This window comes from Hypomesus transpacificus, chromosome 19, assembly GCF_021917145.1.
Source record: "Hypomesus transpacificus isolate Combined female chromosome 19, fHypTra1, whole genome shotgun sequence".
NCBI classification, from domain to species: Eukaryota; Metazoa; Chordata; class Actinopteri; order Osmeriformes; family Osmeridae; genus Hypomesus; species Hypomesus transpacificus.
Genome location: NC_061078.1, coordinates 4,341,546 through 4,362,533, shown reverse-complemented (window position 1 = coordinate 4,362,533; position 20,988 = coordinate 4,341,546). Strand labels below are relative to the sequence as shown.

Genomic DNA, 20,988 nt, shown 5'->3' with positions numbered 1-20,988 from the left:
AATGAATGACAGGGTGAGTAACCCAGATTGACGAGTCTTCTAAATCCTTCCCATCAACCTCCCGGAAGACAGAGGACTTCTGGCCGGTCGATTGTTAATTAACGATTCAGACGACTGACAACAGCAGGAATGATGAACTTAGAAAATGCGTATTCTGCTATGCTATTTTTCATGGACGATCAACACAAGTCAGGGGTTGTCAATTTACTTCCGGTTGATTCTGCAAAATAATTAGCCTACATAACATATAGGCTAGTGACAGTTGTGAGCTGTTAGGCTACTTAATATGGCCACTAGCCTTTCCGCGATCAGCAAACATAATTTTATCAAAACCATAGTTTAACCACTTTTCATGTTTAAAGCGACACATGAATAAAATTATAAAATAAGTAATTAGGGCTAATCCATCATTGAATTAGAAAATAAATTGCCAACACACAAATGAGAAAAACGAGAGAATAAATACACAAAAACACACACAATGTTTCTTTTGGAAAACTGTTGTATTTGATTATTAGAGTAAAGAATTACAGTATCTTAGTTGTTAGTAAGTATTAAAGTGTAGAGAAACTGGACCCATAAAGATCTTCCAACTTTCCAAGAAAGTGCATGTAACAGTCCGAAGGTTTGTCAAACCCATATATATATATATTTATAAAAACACTATCCTTTGTCCCCTGGCCAAGATGGACTTTGTCTTGTGAGCTATATGTACATTTTTGTTGTGATGGAATTTGTAGTTCCCCATCTGACATTATTTACAGACGCTTCAACACATATTTGCACTTGATGTCAACGAGGATGCTAGAACATAGCAGCAATGTGGAAATCCAGCGGAGGAATTAGCCTACAGGAGAATCACACCCATACGATTAGCTTTCTCAGTTCAAACCAGGATGTGGGCTTCTCAGAATGACGATCCTGCCCTAACAACTGTCTGTTGTAGACTTTATACCAAAATAAACGAAACAAGAAAGATGAAGGAAAAAGGAACTATGGAAGTCAAAGAAAAGGAAGCCTACACTACATCGAACAACAGAAACAAAAAACTCTTAGAAGTAACACTTGAAATGCAGCAGTTGTATGTTTTTTTCCTTAAATAAAGTTAAATTGTGGTTGATAAAAGAGGGGCTTTTATATTTTCATATTGTAGTCCCTTGCCTGAATTTTTTTTTTTCTTTTTCTTTTTTTTTTTCTTGGGGAACGTTAATACACAGCTGTTAGACCATCTATTATAGATCAGTGTACACTATTTACAGCCATTCTGTTTTGTTTATTACAGATCTAATGCATCACAAGAACATCAACAGTTTTGTTATACCTATACACAGAAAATAACTTAATGCCAAGGTAAAGTTATCTACCCAGATATGCTAAATTTTAAAAGCACATTTTAAGCACTCATACATACTCATTCTGGCTGAAGAACAGAAAATGAAACTAACTGTTAATGCTTCCACTTGGTTCCGAGCAAGGTTATAATCACTAATAAATAAGCTCCTTAAAACTATAACAGGTTGTACATTGTACAAAAAAGCAAGTTGTCTTCACACTTGTGTTCGTAAAGTTTCAATGGCAAGCCAAAGCAGTACATTTTTTGTCTTTGTCTTGTTCTCTTCCCTGTGTGTGTGTGTGTGTCTAAATATGTATGCATGTACATTATTTGTGTGTGTGAGTTGGTCTGTCTGTCTGATTAAGGAGAAACATTCTAGTTGGTAGCAATCTCTTTGTTGTCCTCCATAAAACGTGTGAATCGGAAGTGGGTCCCATTCTCTGTGTTGGCCATTTTCTCCAGGCCAGCCAGAGCGGCATTGGGTTCTGTACTGTGCATCCTGTCCAGGCTGCCTGTGAGGCCTCCCACAGGCGAGCTGCCGCCGTTCCCCAGACTGCCAGACAGGGAAGGGAGGCCTCCATTCTGTATGACAGAGATCTCATTGGTCTTCATTGCCAGGCCGTTGGAGAAGGCTGCTGCGTACTGGTTCCAGAAACTGGATGGGTCTCCGTTTCCTGCCCTCGACGCCATGTCCTTCTGGAAGATTTCAGGGAATTTGATGGGATTGGTGCCCAGGAAGGCCATGGGGCCGTCGACAGAGAGCCTGCGGCCACGTCTGGCAGGGGCGCTGTTCCACATGTGTGTGCCCATGTGAACCTGAACACAAACACAAAAGGAAGAAAAAGAGCCGAAAATTAGCGATGTTTACAAACTTGGCCTCAACGGCATCACATAAGAGATGATGCAATGGAAAAAAGGAAAATAATAAAATAGTTTTGCACCCTGGGTGTTGTAGTAAAGGTGCTTGTGCTGTGAGAGCTATAGGCATGGTGCAAGCATCTAATTTTGGCAGGAATGATATATACATGTCACCAGAGAACCCCTGTGCCTTGGCTCAAATTGCTCTGTCCACTTTCATTTAACTGGCCTGTATTACACCTGACGTTCACCTCTGCTTTGCCCTTTGCTAGAATGTTGGTTTTCCACAATAGCCTGTAAAAGACCTTCACAATTTTATCGAATTATTTCAACCAATGGATGGATATACAAATAGTCTGAGCTACATTTGAAGTAAACTAATTCAGGGTAGAGAAATTAGAATGTATTTTCTGCATTATGGTAATTTTGTTAACAGAAAGACAACAAATTATAATATGTATTGTATATTTGTATGTGGACAATAAAATACTGTAAAACCAGCTTATTCCCACAAAAAAAAAATCCTACAGTTCACACTATAAAGTACAATTTTAACTAAAAGTGCTGATTTGCTATACTATTGTTAAATATTTGGTTCACGGGCCTTCCGAAATATAGCATGTTGTATTTGCACCTCAGACAAGTGGTGTGATTCCATTTGTCCACATAAAGCCCTCCAGTTCCTGTTTATCTCTGAGCAGGGCCTTTTTCCTAATGATCAAAGGCAACGTTTTTCACAGGATAACGTCTGGAAAACTACAGACTCTGCTGCAGCTGAGGATGGTTGCCTCTGGTAACTGTAGTTAATGCTGTTAACTGAACCATTCCCAGCTGTGCTCTGCTGATCACATTCTCAGGTTTCTACCCAATAATCATATTAATGGGGTGATTCAACCTTTCCACCAAGGTACCCTTTTCTCAGTAAACTGTTTCTTTCATCAAAATTACCAACTCTTAGTGTCACTGACACAAATTTGCAGCTCAAAATTGAAGACTAACTTTACAATGGTTTTGAGGCTTTCTCTTTGTTCACACGCATACACGCAGTGCAAACAATTTATAAGTACCTTGAGATTTCCTTTGGTGGTGAAAGCTCGGCCACAGATGGTACAAGCAAAAGGCTTTTCTCCAGTGTGGGTCCTCTCATGGATCTGCAATGCACTGGAGGAGGAGAACGTCTTCCCACAGGTGTTGCAGTAGTGCTGCTTGGGTGTCCTACGAGGTGGGGCAGCTGAGAGCACAGGAGATGTAGAGGCCGAAGATGTGACCAAGCCAGGAGGCATGCTGTCCTTACAATCTTGGTGGAGGCCATGGAGAAAGCCGTTGACCTCTGACTTTATCATGGAGGACAAGGAGCCCATGGAGAGCAGAGAGGGGGTGGGGCTGGAGGACAGGCTGGTGTTCGATGGCTCAAAGAGCTGGGAGGGTAGGTCTCTCATCTGGTGGGTGAGCATGTGTTGCTTGAGGTTTCCCTTGGTGGAGAAGCCCCGGTTACAGGCTGTGCAAATGAACGGTCTCTCTTTGGTATGGCTTCGGTAGTGAATGTCCAAGGCACTCTGACAAGCAAACGTCTTCCCACAGATGTCACAGGCCGTGTTTTTGAAGGTGCTGCGCTCACGGAAGGGGAACAGCATGCCCAGGGGATCCTTAGAAGGGTTGACCGATGTCAGATCCAGCGCTCCGATGCTGGAGGGGTGCGAGTGCATGAGGTTCGCACTGATCTGCTCCAGGGACATGGCCCTATGGTTTCTCTCATCTAAGCTGGGGGATTTTCGCTGATGTGGCTGCCCGCTGTTGGGAGATGGTGCCTGCATGGAAGAGGTAGATTCAGAAACAGCTGGACTTCCAACACTTTGGCTCTCGTTGTCCCCGCCCATGGAAGAGTCATCGTTGGTGAAGCAATCCCCTTCCATCAAGCCATTCCCCATGGCCTTCATTCTACTGGCATGGAGCTCCTCCATCAGCCGTTGATGGGCATTCATTTGGGAGTTTTGTTGGGTGTTGTTCTCCTGTCCATCCTGGCCATATGTGTCATGTGGTGTGGGAGAGTTACCGAGACTATCCTGATGGGCGTCAGCCGATCTGGGGGTGTCTGGAACGCTGCTATCTGGGCCGTCCTCCAACCCCTCCATCCCTTCCATGTCGTCGTCGTCAGAAAAATTGTCCAGGTCATCAAAGTTTCTCTCATCGAATGACCCTGTGTCAGAGCCCATGGACTCAGGGTAGCTGTCCGGCAGTGGGGTGTTGGGGATCTGTCCACCCATGTGCATTCGGATGTGTTGCTGAAGAACCACCGCATTGGTGAACTTTTTCTGGCAGATGGGACAAGAGTGCTGGACCCTAAGTGGCGGCATGGCCCGGTGGACGCTGTAGTGAGTCTTGAGGTTTCCCTTCGTGGTGAAAGCTCGACCACACACTTTGCATTTGAAAGGCCTCTCTCCAGTGTGAGTGCGGTAATGCATTTTTAGAGCGCTCTGGCAGCTGAGTATTCGGTGACAGATGACACATTCGTTTGGGTCTGTCACTTTCCTGTCAATGTTTTCCACGAGCTGCTGCAGCTTGGAGGTCTCTGAGCCCTGGAGGGGATCTAGGAGGCCCCCAAAGGGGAACTTAGCCCTAAACTGCTCGGACATGAGGGGCATGAGAGGATTGGTCATCATGGGAGGGCTGTTAGATGTTGTATACTCAGCATTGCTGTCAGAGGCAGAGCTCACATGTTTCAAAAAGCTCAAGGAGTGGCTGCCCTCTTCAGTTTTCCCGTTTGAGGTAGGCAGGGTTGCTCCTTCACCTTCTTCAGACACGCCATTGTTGATCTTCATTGACAGCTCGGCGGTACCTGAGTCACTCTTAGCTGAGCTTGGGGGGCTGGTTATAGCTACAGAATGATCCTCTTTTTTGATGAAAGACGGCAGGTTGGGCATGGTGGGTGGGAGGAGCATGCCTACTGACGACGGCAGAGTGGAAAGTACCGGTTTGCTGTCTAGCCAGCTGGTGACAGGTTTCTCAGGTGGCATTGACATGCCATATGGAATGCCAGTGCTGGTCGGAATATTATCTAAATGCTCTGGAACAGGGTATGGATTCATCTGAATGTGTGGATACTTCTCTTTATGACGTTGGAAATGGACCTTTAGGTTGCCACGGGTGGAGAAGCGGTTCCCACAGATGTTACACTTATACGGCCTCTCACCAGTGTGAGAACGCAGGTGGATCTGCAAGGCACTGTCACTCCCAAACACCTTGGCACAAAACCTGCACTTATGCTTGAAGAAAGCCTCCTCTGAGTTGCTCTTGGTTTCAAATGAAGTGACATTTGGGGCCTTGCCTTTCCTCTGGGCGAGGGCAGCTAGAGAGTTAAGGTCCTCCACTGTGGTACCAACACTGGGCAGAGTATTGGAGAATGGTGGGTTGCCAGTTGGGGGCTGAGGTAGAAGTGGATTTGTTGCAGAGTTCAACAGGCTACCTATCCCAAAGGCTGGTGTGGATGACTTAGCTAGTGAAGAGTTGGTGAATTGAGAGTGGAGGGTGCCCGTGTGGCCTGGCCTCTTGTCAGATGACTGGGCATTGACTGCTGACGGCCCCAGTGTGCTAATGCTCTGAGATGATTCACTGCTGCTGGGGTTGGGCTGAGGTAGCTGCGCCGCTGCAGCCAGCTGCTTCAGGCTGCTGATGCTGGCTGACTGACTAGCGAGGCTCTGTGCTAGGCCTGCGGCTGCAGCCAGCTGCTGGGAGAGATGGGAGCTTAGTGTGGTCAGTGGGCTGGCAGAGGGTCCCAACTTGCCTGGAGTAGAGCTGGGGGGCACCTGCATTTCTGGGGACTGAGAAGCCAGGAGCAATATCTGGTGGCGGATCTGTTCAATGAGCTGCAGTTGGTGGATCTGTTGTTGTTGGAGGGCCAGGAGCTGCTCCATCAGGGCTGGCACAGCCACCCTCGGTCCTGCTGGTCCAGATGGGCGCGTCTCCTGGGAAAACTGAGCCACAGCCACTTTGGTGCTCTGCAAGTTTTCAATGATGACGTTGCTGTTGATCATGGAGAAGTTTCCCAGTTCAGTTAGGTTTCCAAGCTGAGGTAGAGGGGCAGAGATGGCAGAAGTGCCCATTGTGGGTCCAGAGCTTCCCCTGCCTGTGTTTATAGGACTGCCACCCTCCACATGACTGTTTCCATCTTCATGACCATTGGTGATCCCAGATACGTCCACGTCCATAGATTCTTCTTTGTCGAGAGTGTTTTGCTCCAAAAGGTCGCTGCACTCAGCTTGATCAGTGTTATTAATCGTATCATTCATCTGCTCATCAGGATTATTGGGAGGGGAGCCAGGCGAGAAGGTTCCGGAGGGAGAGGCGGGATTTTCATTCACTATCAGAACTAATTGATTCTTAGTGCAATTCTTCTGGTGTTGTTCAAGATCTGATAGTTCAAAGAACTCAGCGCAACATCTGCTACAGACATGGGCATCTGACTCCTTACAGGGGGGGTCTTCTGAGCACGGCTCTGTGTCCCCTGAAAAACAAGGTGGGGGAGGGGGGGGGGGAGTGACAGAGGATTAGTGATTAGAAATGTTTTGCAGCCGAAGAAGCAGCTTTATCTATTCAAATGCCTTTGTTGTTAATCTTAAATTAATCAGTTTTACACTTATCCCCTTGATGTGTTCACAAATACAACCATCACAAAGTAACAATAAACCTACAAAACAAGAAAAAGACCCCTTTAGAGTGGCACTATGAGAAACAGGATGAGGCAAGAAACTAAATCAATAGTACTGCTCAAATATTGCTTAAAAGTGATCTTTGAAGGTGCACATCTGGGTTTCATCAATCCAACAAGAGGTAATCATTGTTATCAGATAATCCATCAAAATATAGAATACCCTGGACTGAGGACATTGGGGCTTAATGAAATTTCATAGAGAAGCATTGATTTCCAATATTTCATACTCCTGAATGTCTACTTGTCCACTAAGCGCAAATCAACCATTTGAAGGTCTTATTAGACTTTCAATTTACTGTCAACTTAGCTCATTTTCAACCAACTACAGCCATCTTGGACAGGTTATCCCTGTCACTAAACTAATTTGTATCCAGTCAGGCTGCTATCAGGGTCTTACGTGACCACAGCCTTTGGCATCCACATTGTTCTCAACATTCGGACACAACACAGGGACAACCAAGACATGCTAAAATGATTTGTATTTTCTTTATAGTTTCATGACAAACACAAAGGTATATAAAACAAATTAAGATTGAACTAAAGATTTTATTCATTTAAATATGACTACTGATTTCATTTACTCTTGATCTATAGTGTCCCTACCAAAACTACAGACGGATAATATATATACAATGTATATCCGTAGAGTTAACACCACTACAAAATACATGTTTAAATGTTCAATCGTTATTTGTCAGTAAATGTTTTCTACCTAAAATGTTAATATTTTATATAATCCAGAAAGTATTTTGAATAGGAACTATGAAAAGTTTCAACAACAATACAACATCATGCAACAAGCCACACAAAAAAAAGCCACACAAAAAACAAAACACAAGCCCAGAAAACAAGTTCCCAACCAAAATTAGAATTAGAAACCAGAATACATTTAATCTCATTTTTAAAATGTGCATAGAAACTGGTTTTGGTTTTTCATTTTAATAAAAACAGGAACAGTGAAAAGCAAAAGGCGAGGCTACACCCCTGCCCTCTTGGGCCAATGCTGTGCTCCAGACTTTTCTCATTCTCTTTCCCTTTGTCACACCAAATTCTTGCTGTTTAACATACAAGTTGATTTACAAATTGCAATTCTCTATGAATCCCTTTCATTGTGGCCCTGGCCCTCTACATTTTCATCAGGGCCAAGGATTCATTTGCAAATGAAACCCAGAGGAGTGCAACTCTGCCCCACAGAGCGACAGGATGGCTTCCCATTGTTCACGCAGCATGGGAGCAGTGGGATCGTCGGCACAGCCTGGCCTGCTCATCTTGGCCTACTCAAAGCAGATCCTGTTTAATTCAGGGATTATCTCCCTCAATGTTTCTGTGCTCTTGGACATCAGATAACGCAAAGTTGCCATGACAGTAAACCCTAGCCTCACACCGCCAAAACCATGCAAACGCAAAGACTAAACTTTAATGATAACTTTTTATACTAACCGGACCCCCAGTAAAGCGTTGGTAATGAAAAATGTGTTTGATTTACATTGTGAGAAATGTTTAGGTTAAATGAACACCTTTTTGCTCTGTCTCGGATGATCGTGTAGACAAACTAGAGTGGATTTCAGGGAGGTAATACATCACAACACAATGCCCCGCATGCATTGCTGAATCAATCAAATACAAAAGTGACCAAAGATGAGCGTAAAGTCAACTGTGTTTCAAACTCAAAATAAAGTGTTTCACTCTCAAACATAAGGGGGAATAATAACAAACTTTAAGACATGATGTTGCAATATTAAAGTTGCTAATATTAGCTACTAAAACAATGTCTATCCTTTGACTGAAACTGCCATACATATTGCCCCTGAATAAGTCAAAATAAAAAATAAAAAGTATTTGATTAATCAGTTCTAATAGTAAAACGAAATACTAGCACTGGTCAAACACTATCCTTCCTCAATGTCTTAAATGCTTTCCTAAATTATATAGAGTGTCTGCCTGAACTGCTTGATGCTTTTAGATTAAACCACATATCAGTTATAATTACAGACTGTCAGAGGAATAACGTGGCTATTTAAATATGAAAAGTGTTACTTATCCCCCATGACATTTGGTTAAATTTAATGTGATGTATTTCACACCATTCCTTCTTTACCAAATTTTGGAAAAGTCAAGTCACCCATAAAGCTTAATATTTTTTTTAACCTGTACACCCTGCAACACATAACTCTATCACATGTGCTCCTCACATTATTTTCTACACAAGATTTGTACTTTAAAATGCAATAAAACGGATATATCTTCATGACTTGAAAAATAAATGAAATGTCTAATGATTTAATCACACAGAGGAGGCAGATGCTAACTAATGACTTAAAACAACAAATGCTGAACTCGAAAAAAAAACATTGAAATATTAATTCTGGGTGAGAGTAGTGCCTCAGAGAACTTTTTGCTAGGTAGAAATACATCGATGGCCCATATAATAGACAAACACACCTTATTACAGAGCCAGGAAAAAGAGGGACAGCGGTGTGAGTATGCAAGACAGAAGCAAAGATTAGCAGAAAAGTTTACAGAGAGCTTGGAGTTCCTACGTTGCTTTGCAGGACCGCTCGGAACCTCTTGACACTTGTGACTTCAGGAGGGTCTCTGTGTGAGTTCACCTCCTCTCCAGTCCTCAAAAGCAGGACTCTGAGGGAAACATCCCACTGAACACTAGATGGGGTTCCACTAAAGCTGCCGTTTCCAGAACAAGACTGGAGACTTAGCGTCTCTGCCCTGGTGACATGTATAAGCTTAAGGGGAGGGAGTGAAAAAGCAAGCAAGTCCTTCAGGCAACATCTAGACCTCCACTATATAAACATTGGCAAAATGACAAGTAACTGAATCTCTCTTGTTTGCTGGGTACAACAGTGCAAAGGGGGCCGCCCTGCCAATCTCCCTCTGGGGGGGCCACACTAGAGGGTTGAAAGGGGATGGCGGCCACATTGATAAACCCCCCCACACACACTCAAATAAAGTGCAGGGTCCCTGCTAGGCCGCCTGTGGCTCTGATCACCGGGGTCAATGACGAGGTACAGGAGAACACACTGTGCCCTGAACTCTCATCACCCTTGCACAGAGGGACGCTGGCAAAGGTTAAAACAGCTCAACGTACCACCTTGCACTCACCACCAGGAGAGACAAAGCCTGGGCACTCACAGTCTCACTACCCAGCACCAACTGCCGTACACAGCCCTCAAACACTGCAAATGCCTCTCTATTTTCATTTCAATATATTCCAAAAATGAACCTCCTGAGGACTATCCACACAGGACCTCTCTTATGAGTACACATTGAAGACTGATCAAACAATTACATAGGCTAGAGACATACAACTATTACATGTCTCTGACCTACAGTATAATCAAATGTATTGCAGTTTAAGCTCTGCAACAGGAGAAGCGTTCTGGTGCAAGTCAATAGGTAGCAGTCGCTGACATGGAGTGACACAAGTTACTATTCACCACTTTTTTAAATTTGAGGGGGAAATGCAGTGAAGCGAAGCAAAGTTTAATTCTGGTGTTGATGAACTTTTGGATTGATCCAATATTGTTTCAATAAAATCACGCAAATTTAGCAACTGCTTGTTTCTTATGAACGTTTTTTCGGAGTGACACAGGCCTTCTCAAACCGGCAGAATGTGTTTTAGGAGGACCAGAGTATTCAGCATGTTGAAAACATCAACTTCCTAGATGTGCAGTGAACAATTTTGAACCAAATCAGGCACGGTAAATATTTTACATGAGCATGGGTCAAATATATTTTAGGACTTAATGTATAAAACGATAGAAAACAAAATGATGACATTAATTAAATAATCTGTCTGGTATAAACATTGAACTTTCTCCTCTCACTCATACACTAATTTCTTTAATAAAACTTACGGGGCCTTTATCACAATAAAAAGTGCAGTAGCCTAATGCAAAATGCCACACATAGGCCCACATGTGGGATAGTTTTCACTCACTTGTTTTATCATTGGAATTACCCGTTTTACCCGGTAATGGACAAGCGCGTTTTTACGTTTTGAATATAGGAATATAGCAAAAATCTAATCGCTCATTTTAAGAAAACGGGAAGCGTGAAAGAGCTCTGCGAGTAGGCCTATAGACCACTTATGAATCCAATTTACAATGAAACTCTGAGGACAGACATTAAGGATTTAAATATATTACATGGCTTTAAAGCTGAAGGCTATATGATGGTGGTTTGTTGAAAATGTCGCTAAACGTCAAGAGCTTATTCAAATTATCAGGAAACGTAGGCCTAATGTCTGGTCCAAAAACAGACATATTCCTTTCACTGTTTAGACGACCATCTCCAAACGATGACAAAAGACCGAAACTGGTTTTCATTAAGTACATTTCCGAAAATGCTTGTCATATTTTTTATCATTTATTTAAAGCACAAGTAAATGGTGTGTTCTGTCTCAACAGGGTAAGGGGTTACATTAGTTCAATAATTAATTGGCTAATATTCAAATACATTATAGTGAGATAACTTTATTTTCTTGGAAACAAACCAATCTGCTCTGCAGTGTGTGTGTGTGTGTGTGTGTGTGTGTATGTGCGTGCGCACGCGCGCCTGTTTTTGTGTGTGACTGTGTGTATCAAGAGAAGGGGAAAAAGCTCGAGTGCGTGCACGCGCGCATACGAGAAACAATTAGACAGTTTCGGAAAGGTTTTAGTTTCAACCAATGACATATCTGGGTTTAAGACCAAATAAATAACCTATATTAAATTATTAAGCTTATATCAGTTAAGCACACTCTGAACGATGTCTGTAAGTAACATTATGTGCTGACTTTTTTGGTTACTTTTTGTTCACTATTAGGCTATTACAGATAGGCCTAGTTTGAGTATTTTGACAAATTTATAGTTCAGAATCCGGTTCGTTGCCAAGTAAGTTTTCACATTGGAAGAATTTGCTTTGTTTCAACGTTACATACGTCGACGCAAATATCTACAATACAATTATACTGTATAGGCGATGAAAGACCATAACTCAGAAAAATAAACTTTAGAACTAGCACTTTTAAAACCTGAGAAAGGGTATTACAAAAGGTTTGACGCCCTAAGCATCTTGTAGAAACGGTGGAGTGGATTGACAAGAAAAGCAATTGAGAAAACTTGGGTAGTTGTTGTAAGAAACTTTCCAGTCAGAGCGTTTTGGGAATGTGTCGAAGCGTACGAATCATGATTATAATAACATTCTCCAACTTTCTAGCCTACCACATTAGACGTTTTCAAAAGTGATTACGAAAATATATAGTCACTTGACTACTATATCAGCCTATTGACAATATAGGCTATTGTGGAACTTAAACCTAAATCGTAGCCTATCCCTTTTTAGTGGTAGAAATGATGGCAAATGTTTCTTATGTCATCTTAGTAGCCTGGTCTGACTATAAACAATCAGGACAAAAAGTTTGACCATAGTCATTGCCTAATATAGCCAAACCACAAGAGAGTGTATATCACAAATTGATATAGATCTGTAAGTCATATTTCACAACTAGATCACAAATAGGACAGTTTTTCATATGCATCTTAAGTAGAAAAGTAAGTTATAGTAGGTTAGTATAAGTTGCCTTTAAAGGAGATAACGCTCCTCTTCTTTGAAAAGCATGGTTGATAAAGAGAGGACGGTCATATTCGCTCGAGGCTCGGACTTACCATTGTGTTCGGATAAGGCCAGATGAGGGTCCGATTGGAAATGTTGCGGCTTCGCTTGTTTCCTCCGCGACATGCTGGCTCACACATCAGCCAGGAAAGAATAAAAAAATACTAAAAAATCAGCTCAAAATTACGGAAATCGAGCCCATCCACCGCGCATGTGCCCTGTTATGATTATCAATAATGCTCTGCGATTAATCATACGGTGGTTCTTTGAAAGGCGATTGGCACCTCGCCAGCCCCCTATTCAAATGAAGTCTCTTTAATCAATTAGCTCCTGATTTGCTGGGGACTCTTGTCTCTCTCTCAGCTCCCACCCAATGAGTTGATCCGTGTGGAAGAAAGGCTGGGTTTCCAAACTCCCTTTAGATACAATTTAACCCTTCTTAGCAACCAGCTGGTAGCCACCTAAAGCTTATCTTGGCTACTACTGGAATGTCAGTCTTGAGTCCATGCGTAGAACCGTATCTTTCCTATTGATCAAGTAGCAATCAAGCCGATCAGTTTAATATAAAGTCAAACTGAAGAGCTTTCACGGTGGAGTCGAACTATTTACCTAAGTTGACTATCTTTCCACAACTCGGGTCGCTGTTGCTCTGCATAGCCTCCTTTTAGATTTGCATGAGGATCGTTGAAATTCACATCTTGTATGTTGAACACCGATACTCGTTAAAGCTTCAAGCAAGCCAGCAGCGCAAAAAAATCGGTGTTCGAGAAAAGGAGCTTCGTGCGTAATGGCACTGTCAGAGTTTCGGAAGTCCACAATATGTATTGAATATCCAGATCAGATTAATTTGATTATTAGCGAACAAGGTTACTGACACGTTTTCATCACACACTGCATTCCGCGAACAAACAAACTTTAAGGGCCCATGTAGGACTGTGAGAAATTTTGAGCCCTGCCCATCTATGATGTGATTGGTCACTGGGCTATTCTATCATAGGCGTTTGGAGGTGTAATCTCTCTCTCTCTCTCTCTCTCTCTCTCTCTCTCTCTCTCTCTCTCTCTCTCTCTTTCTCTTTCTCTCTCTCTCTGTTACACTTACTCTCTCTCTCTCTCTCTCTCTCTCACACACACACACACACGCATACATACACTCACACAAACACACACAGAGGCGGCGCGCGAGGCTGAGCGCCAGAGTGTGAGCAAACGGACGGTACAGTAAAGTGCGTATAGTTCCCTTCTGAATGTCTCTTGTAGTTAGCTGGTGAACAACTGACTTTAACATACTCTACATAAATAGGTATTTTAATCTGCTTAAAGAACGTGTTCTTAAGGTAGAGACAATTAACACAGTAAGTTGTTTTCATACGATGCTTATCAGCAATACTCGTTTTAATAAAAACTTTTTTTCCGCGAAAAAATATGTTGTCTTACAGATAGGCACCGAAACTCGTTAATGTCACTAAGTATTGTTGAAAGGCACATATGAAACAATTATTGTTATTCATTGAGGTCATTTATGGCGCATTTTGTTTACTAAATAATATAATTCGGTTGTCTGCAGACACGGCAATAGAGTGTCTCACAAGAATACTAAGAATTAGAATAATTCTGAAAACGTTCCCATCATAAATGAAAATTAGCCTAACAATAATACAAATCATAATTTGGGATCTTATATATGTATGGATAATAAGTCATTAGAGGATGAAAGAGTGGATCTTCATCCTTGGGAATGTTTCAAGGAGCAAGATATCCCATAGGAGCTTCAACTGTGCGCTGCGTCTGGTAGATTTATTACGTGGAAAAGATAAACGAAGCTATCAGTCGGGGTGATTTTGAGAAATGAAGATAATAATGTTACTATAGGTGATGTCTAGGATGCCATTATTTTTCACTGAATATTTAAAGAGCAGCTGCAGGCTAGATGGATCTAGCCCTTTCTAGTGTCAGCTATCTTTTAGGACGACTAGTATTTACTTATTAATGACCAACAAATATATATATATTTATTTCTGACAGGAAAAATACATGAAATACTTCATTTGGGGTGAAACTGACGTATCGATGCAGAGCATCAATAATGCAAACTCTTATTTAAATACCAATTAAAGTATTATGCTTTTCTAATAATTGTGTAAAATAATGATTTGGCAGTGTCATTTACGGTAAAATTATGTAACTGTACCACAAACTGTCCAGTTTTCAATTAAACACAAATGGGGACAAACAGTCACAACAGCAGTTAAAGACGTGTGTGTCTTCCTGCAATATGGGATCATTAGCTGGAAATGGTTGAAAATCATATCCGTGATGAATCTAAAAAGACGAGCGAAAAGGTCTGCAATATTGTAATGTCCCGGGCGGGAAAATCAATGGTCAGTTAATTGATGTGAGTGTTGGTGTGAGATTGTAAACAGGGTGATTTGCAGCCCAGCCCAGCGAGAGACATTTTAAATGAGATTCACTCCAGACGGTCAGATAGTCATGGGTAGAACGACACAAACTGTCCACGTTTTAATAGATAAAAAAAGATTATAGCTAACACAAGACAGTGGTGTAAGTAACTGAAAGTTGTGAAATACAAATATCCTCCAATGTGAGATTAAATTTAATGAGAGCACACATTTTCAGATCTTTATTGTCAAATTGGAGTAACAATTTTAAGGATTTTTGGGTTAATAATGAAATATTTGAATAATTAGAACTGAAAACTTAAGCAAACGTAATCGCAATTGTAAACAGATGGTAGTATCTGTTTCTCTGTGTGTTTAGTTATTTTGATGGATAAGATTCTTGCTGTGAGGAAAGTGACAGAAGCTGCATCTTGCGCACGCTCACAGTGCGCGCACACCAGCTCGCGCACAATCAATACGGAGCACATAAGCGAGGAAGCTGCGTGGGGTCATCAGTCACTATTATCACTGACGTCCGATCATTGATCATTGCTCAGAAACACAGAACGTTTGACCGCATAATTGAATAGCATAAACATTATGGGCAACTGCGAGACCTGAGTTAGATCACCTTTGTGAGTATATCCATGCTCCATACAGTAGAGAGAGGTATTTTGTATAACATGCATTCAACATGTAGCCAATGCTTCCAATGTACGTTTCTAAAGACAATTCCAAAAGAATTGCAGCTAGTTCATTTGCACTACTGGGAGAAATAGGAATCTTGAAATAGGAATGAGAACATTATGAATTAATTAATGTCATAAAAATAGAAACATTTGTGAGATATATGAGACAAGGATGTTCCTCCGAGTACACACACATAAACCTACCCTGCATTGTAGTCACTAATCTTTTTATCGCCATGATTTACATGATAGCAGTTTGTGGGTAGGCGACTATCTAAACCTCCGTTTTTTAAATCCAGATTAATTTAATCTAGATTAATTTGTGTAATACACGAATCACAGCAACGTCAAATTAACATCTAAATAAATCCTTTTCCCTTTGAAAAAAAAGGTTACATTTCGTGGAGGAGATATGGCGAACTTTTACAAAATAAATCAAAGACCCAGATTGAATTAAAGTAGTCTATATTGTTTGATCATGATAAAATCGATGGCTCAGTATGCTTATGTTAAGACATTTCATTGCAATCAGAATCGACATAAATAACAGTGATGGCCTCACTCATGAAGTCTTTGCAGACGTTGTCAGCGGATTAAAAGACTTGATTAAAAGGATTGCACGGTGGCCAGCCTAAGATTTAAAGACACAAACTAATTCATTTTTATGCATTAAATCAACACATTTAAAAGTAGCCTACACATGAATCAAGTTCTGGTGTAATTTCAAATGATCAAAAATGATAATTTGACTAAAAGGAAGAGTGTTGCTTTTTTACATTGGTAAAGTGACATACAAGTTTATTTAGTTTATAGACAAGTCCCTTCTGCAAAGCATTTAATAATACTCTTAAAAAGTATCACAGGGCTGACTGGAACAGCTGAAGAGTATAGTTGAATTTCAAATGACTGGACTTCTAAAACAAAAAGATCCCCCTAAACATCTGCAGTAGCACGATTCTATTTGGCAGGAATCCCTTTGAAAAATCACCCGCATTAAAATTCAGTACCTGCACCAAGCAGAGAATGGTCTCCATTAATTAAGAGATCAGACCTCTTCTATTGTCCTCTAACAGGCCTTCTACACTCGTCCCAGAGAGTGTGTCTCTCTATTGTGCCCCTTGACAACTTCCCCCAGCGTCACTCGATATCAATAGCCTACATTTGTTTTTACTTTATCTTAGCTGGAATTACAGCTTCTCCTTTCAACCTGCCTTGTTTGAAGGAAAACAACAAAACATTAAAAAGTGCCAAATAGACGCAGGAGGTCACGAGTCTCCAACCCCCACAGGTACCTTTGCTCTCTCTGTTTCTCTAGTTTTTTGTTTTGAGGTAAGCTGTTATCCAGATACTGTGCTGAGCTGTGGGCAGATAACTAAGTCGCTGACCAAGACTCTCACAGACACTCACCATGACTGAGGCACAGGATAAAGAAGAGCCAATAGGATGTCTTACATTGACAACCATGACAACTGTGGCAGAGTAGGCCTGGGGGAGTGAGAGCTTGTGACTTCAAAGTGGGTTTTTATTGTAAAATCCTTTTGTTTCATTATTAAAACAAAGGCCAAGTGAGAAGTGATTCATATATAATTATTCAGATATTGAGATAGTAATCAGATATTATGTATAAAATCTGGGACAATATATGTTTATTTTTTTAAATACAGTTTGCATTTTGTATCACTGTTTTCATTCATTGTGTTAAAATATGAAACACTGACCCTGATACTGAATGAAAAAAGTATTGTTCAACATTTGCCAAATAAACACCTAATATTAAATCACTGAAAAATAATGTATGTTATACATTTAAAATGTGAAATGTAAAAGCCATTTTTTCACATTTAGTTTGCAAAGTTATTTTATTGTTCAGAGACTCAATATAAAGTGGACTTTAATATCTGTTTCTCATTACGTCAAACCAGCCACCATGAGAGAAGGGTTTTCTGCAAATAGAAACACACATGCATAGACATTACCAGAAATGCAATCATCAAATACTCCCATAGTTATGATACAAATTCACTTGATTGTATCTGATTAAACACTCTCGCTTGAGCAGAAATAATGAGAACCACCATGGCACTGAATACCACTAAGGCTTGCTTTTGGGCTCATCATATTCTCCCCAACCAGATTCTGCTTTCATATGACTTTGACAAATGATATTTGGAAGAAGAGATGCTGAGATTGTTAGATGTTTCACTGAATGGAGCTGAATTACACAGACACACATCACTAAGACTGGGAGTTAGGGGAAGGACAAACATTGGAGACATCTTGTAGAAATTAAAGGCATCACCAAGAAAGCTCTGTTTATGTATTTTTAAGGACCTGGAAGAAAAACTCAAACTTACACTTCAAATCATCAATCCATTTCCACAGACGCTCATCAACGTTAGACATGCACACATACGATTGTGTCTGATCCAACACATCAGCCAGAGTGAGTGATACAACAGCAACACGACAGGACGCGCATGTAGGTAACACAACCAAGCACACTGGGGTTCACATAAGCCATACCTCCTTGCAATAAATAACCCTGCAAAGTTCAAACATATCAAGTGGTTTATTTGTAGCGATCCTGGACACAAGATGTTTATCAGCCTGCGCCAGACAGCCGTGCTGGTTGGCCAGCGCTTTAACTCTGTCTCAGACAGCCCCTTATTGCTATTGATAGTTAGCATCAGTGTCCCGGCTGAGAAATGGAGCTGCTGTGGGCAAACGGAGGCTATTGATCTCCCGCTTGTCCCTGACTTGCCTGGAGCCAGTAGAGAAGGATAGGGGAGGATGGAAGAATGGCTACACATACCCAGTTCCAGGACCCCCGTCTGTCTGGTGGGAGAGACAGGGTTGGCTGGGGGGCTGACTTTACCTGGAATGGATGGTATAGCCCTCAGTACTTACAATAAGACATCTTGTGTATTTATAATGTTGTCATCACAGACAGTTTTTCTTTGACTGTCTGATTCTTCTTATATGCATCATGGAGGTGCTGTTATTTGTTGGCTATTGTGGTAAAGTTTAATTGTGACTTGAGGAGTATTTTTTCATCCCTTTGGCCATAATGATACCAATTAACTGTACTTGGGTGTACACTAGGTGCTCTTAATGATCCTAAAAACCAAACCAAAATTGCATGAGATACATCAAATGACTATTTCAAGATGTTCCCTATCCCATTCATGTTTTCCCTCTTCTCTCATAAAGAAAACAGTGTTAAATACAACGCCTTTCCATACTTAATTGTGCTTTAAAACAAGCACAAACACACATTAGACTGAGCTGAGGTTTCGGCGGTTAAAAGTCGCCACTGTCTGGAAAGAAAAGTGAGGACTTGCAGCATGATGTGAGGTCCTCTCAGAGAAGTCCGTCTGTGTTATTTAGTTCACAGGGACCACACTGTAAAACAAACAACCAGGAAACTTTTGGAGCACAATAACAACTATCTTCCAGATCATCCCCTTAGAAACAGATCTAGGGAAATGTGTTTTCAGTAGAATGTAGAATGAAATAGACTATTTTATTACTCACCACGTCTAGAGCCTTATTAGGCTCTGTGAAATTAGAGAGAAAGGGTATTCACCTCACATTGTTTGGCCAGTGGGTGAATGTGTCATATAGTACTTATTAACCAGACTTGTCGGATGTGGAGTCCTGAGAAAAACACACTTCCCCAGTGACTAGCACCCTACCTTGGGGGTAGAATTTATTCAACAGAGGAATGGCGGTGCCCTCTCTCTTTCTCTCTCTCGCTCTCTCAACTCAACTCATTTAGGGAGTGTGTCAGACAGAGCAGCAGTTCGACTCTCTCATCGAACTCCACTGCCCTTTTAGTCTGACTCACCTCCGTGCTCTTGGCTTGTCTTATCTGGGGGAGCTGCTGCTTTCTATTCCCCTCAGGGTGCCTGGCAAGAGCACAGCATGGCTCCCCTTACTTTTTCATGAGACCAGTGATTCACTCGTCTCTATTTGATGATGTCACTGCCACTTTGTTGCTACTTTATTTTTGTTTCTCTCTATCCCAAAAATGTCAGATAAGCTCAACTGCTTAGGTAGTGCGGCTATTATATCTGTTTTAAAACGCTTTCTCAGAATTGCAAAATGTATGCATCTACACACATGCACACATACAGGTCTCTTTTCAAAGAAGTTTGCTTTTTTTATTACTTCCTCTCCCATTCAGCATCCCCCCCCCATTTTTCCAGAATGCCTTGGGTGTGCAGTGAAAGAGCTGGGCCTATTATGCGCTAGAACACTCCAAACCCAGCTTGGTTTTGTCCAGATAGCTCGACTCTCTCGTTAATATTCACTGAAAGAGCCCTGGCTTTCACAAGGATGCTGCCCCCCCCCCCCCCGCTCCCCACCTCCACCCCCGGGTAACAGCCAAGTGTGGCCCCCATGAGTGTAAACACGCCAGGGGGAGGGACATCTCCTGACAAACATGTCCCAGGATGTGCCATCCTGGCCCCCCGTCGGTCACAGCCTGGCACTGGAGCTAAACGGTTAACAAGACTGTGAGAGTCCCCAGGCAGCGGGCACTGCCAGCGGGTACCTAGGGCCCCACTGCCACTCAAGTTTCGGTCTTGCGCTTGCTTTGTGGTGCAGGAAAACAGGGTCAGGCTGATGTAAAATGATATGGAAAAGTCTGAAATATTCCCAATTTAACAAAATAAATAGGTTAAATGATTCTTTGATATCTTCGATATCAACAAAATTCGTTATTTTCAGAAATGTCATGAAATAATTTTACAAATATATCTTGATCACAATCAAAACTATAATTCCAGTTAGTATACATCAAGAACAAGCTTACATTCACTAGTACAAGCGAGCTACTGTGATTTCTTCCATTCATCCTTTATTAAACCAGGTGGCTCATCGGAGAAGCATTTCTCAGTTTCAACAATGGCTGCTGCTAAAGGCATATGGCCAATTTGCAATAATTAGTTATAACTTGCAGCCTTATCCTATCTTGTCTTCACAGTGGAACGGTAGCAAGCAGCATGTGCTGAGCAGTGGAGCCTATACTTAGTTCTCACTCCAAACATTGATAAGGCAGCGTGCTGTGTGGCAGCCAGACCCCTGGTGATGTTCACAGAACACTGCTATTATCGCAGGTGTGATCACTTACAGCCACATTTACATCTTAATGACCTGCCTAATCAATGGGGCTGCACTTTGGCTTCATTTGTGACATTCATGGAACCTCGTTTAAAATGTAAGAATAGCCCCCTTAAGTATCAGTGGCAAAAGCAAAGTACCTGTCTTCGACTGGTGTAGACGGCATAACAAAGAAGAGACAACAAACTCCCGAAAGCTTTTCGCCATGAAGCCACAGTACTGAACGACTGACAAAGTGAGAGTCGTGAGATATTTATGTGAATTACAGTC

The 20,988-nt window shown here is 41.6% G+C and overlaps 1 protein-coding gene across 1 annotated transcript; it reads right to left on the bottom strand.

Moving 5' to 3' along the window:
• Positions 1-484: 484 nt before the first annotated feature.
• Positions 485-13,409, bottom strand: sall1a (spalt-like transcription factor 1a). The gene is made up of 3 exons (XM_047042584.1): positions 12,563-13,409; positions 3,259-6,692; positions 485-2,149 (listed from the first exon to the last, which is right to left on the bottom strand). The coding sequence occupies exons 1-3, from the start codon at positions 12,633-12,635 to the stop codon at positions 1,709-1,711; spliced, it is 3,948 nt and encodes a 1,315-aa protein (XP_046898540.1). The 5' UTR covers positions 12,636-13,409; the 3' UTR covers positions 485-1,708.
• Positions 13,410-20,988: the final 7,579 nt, after the last annotated feature.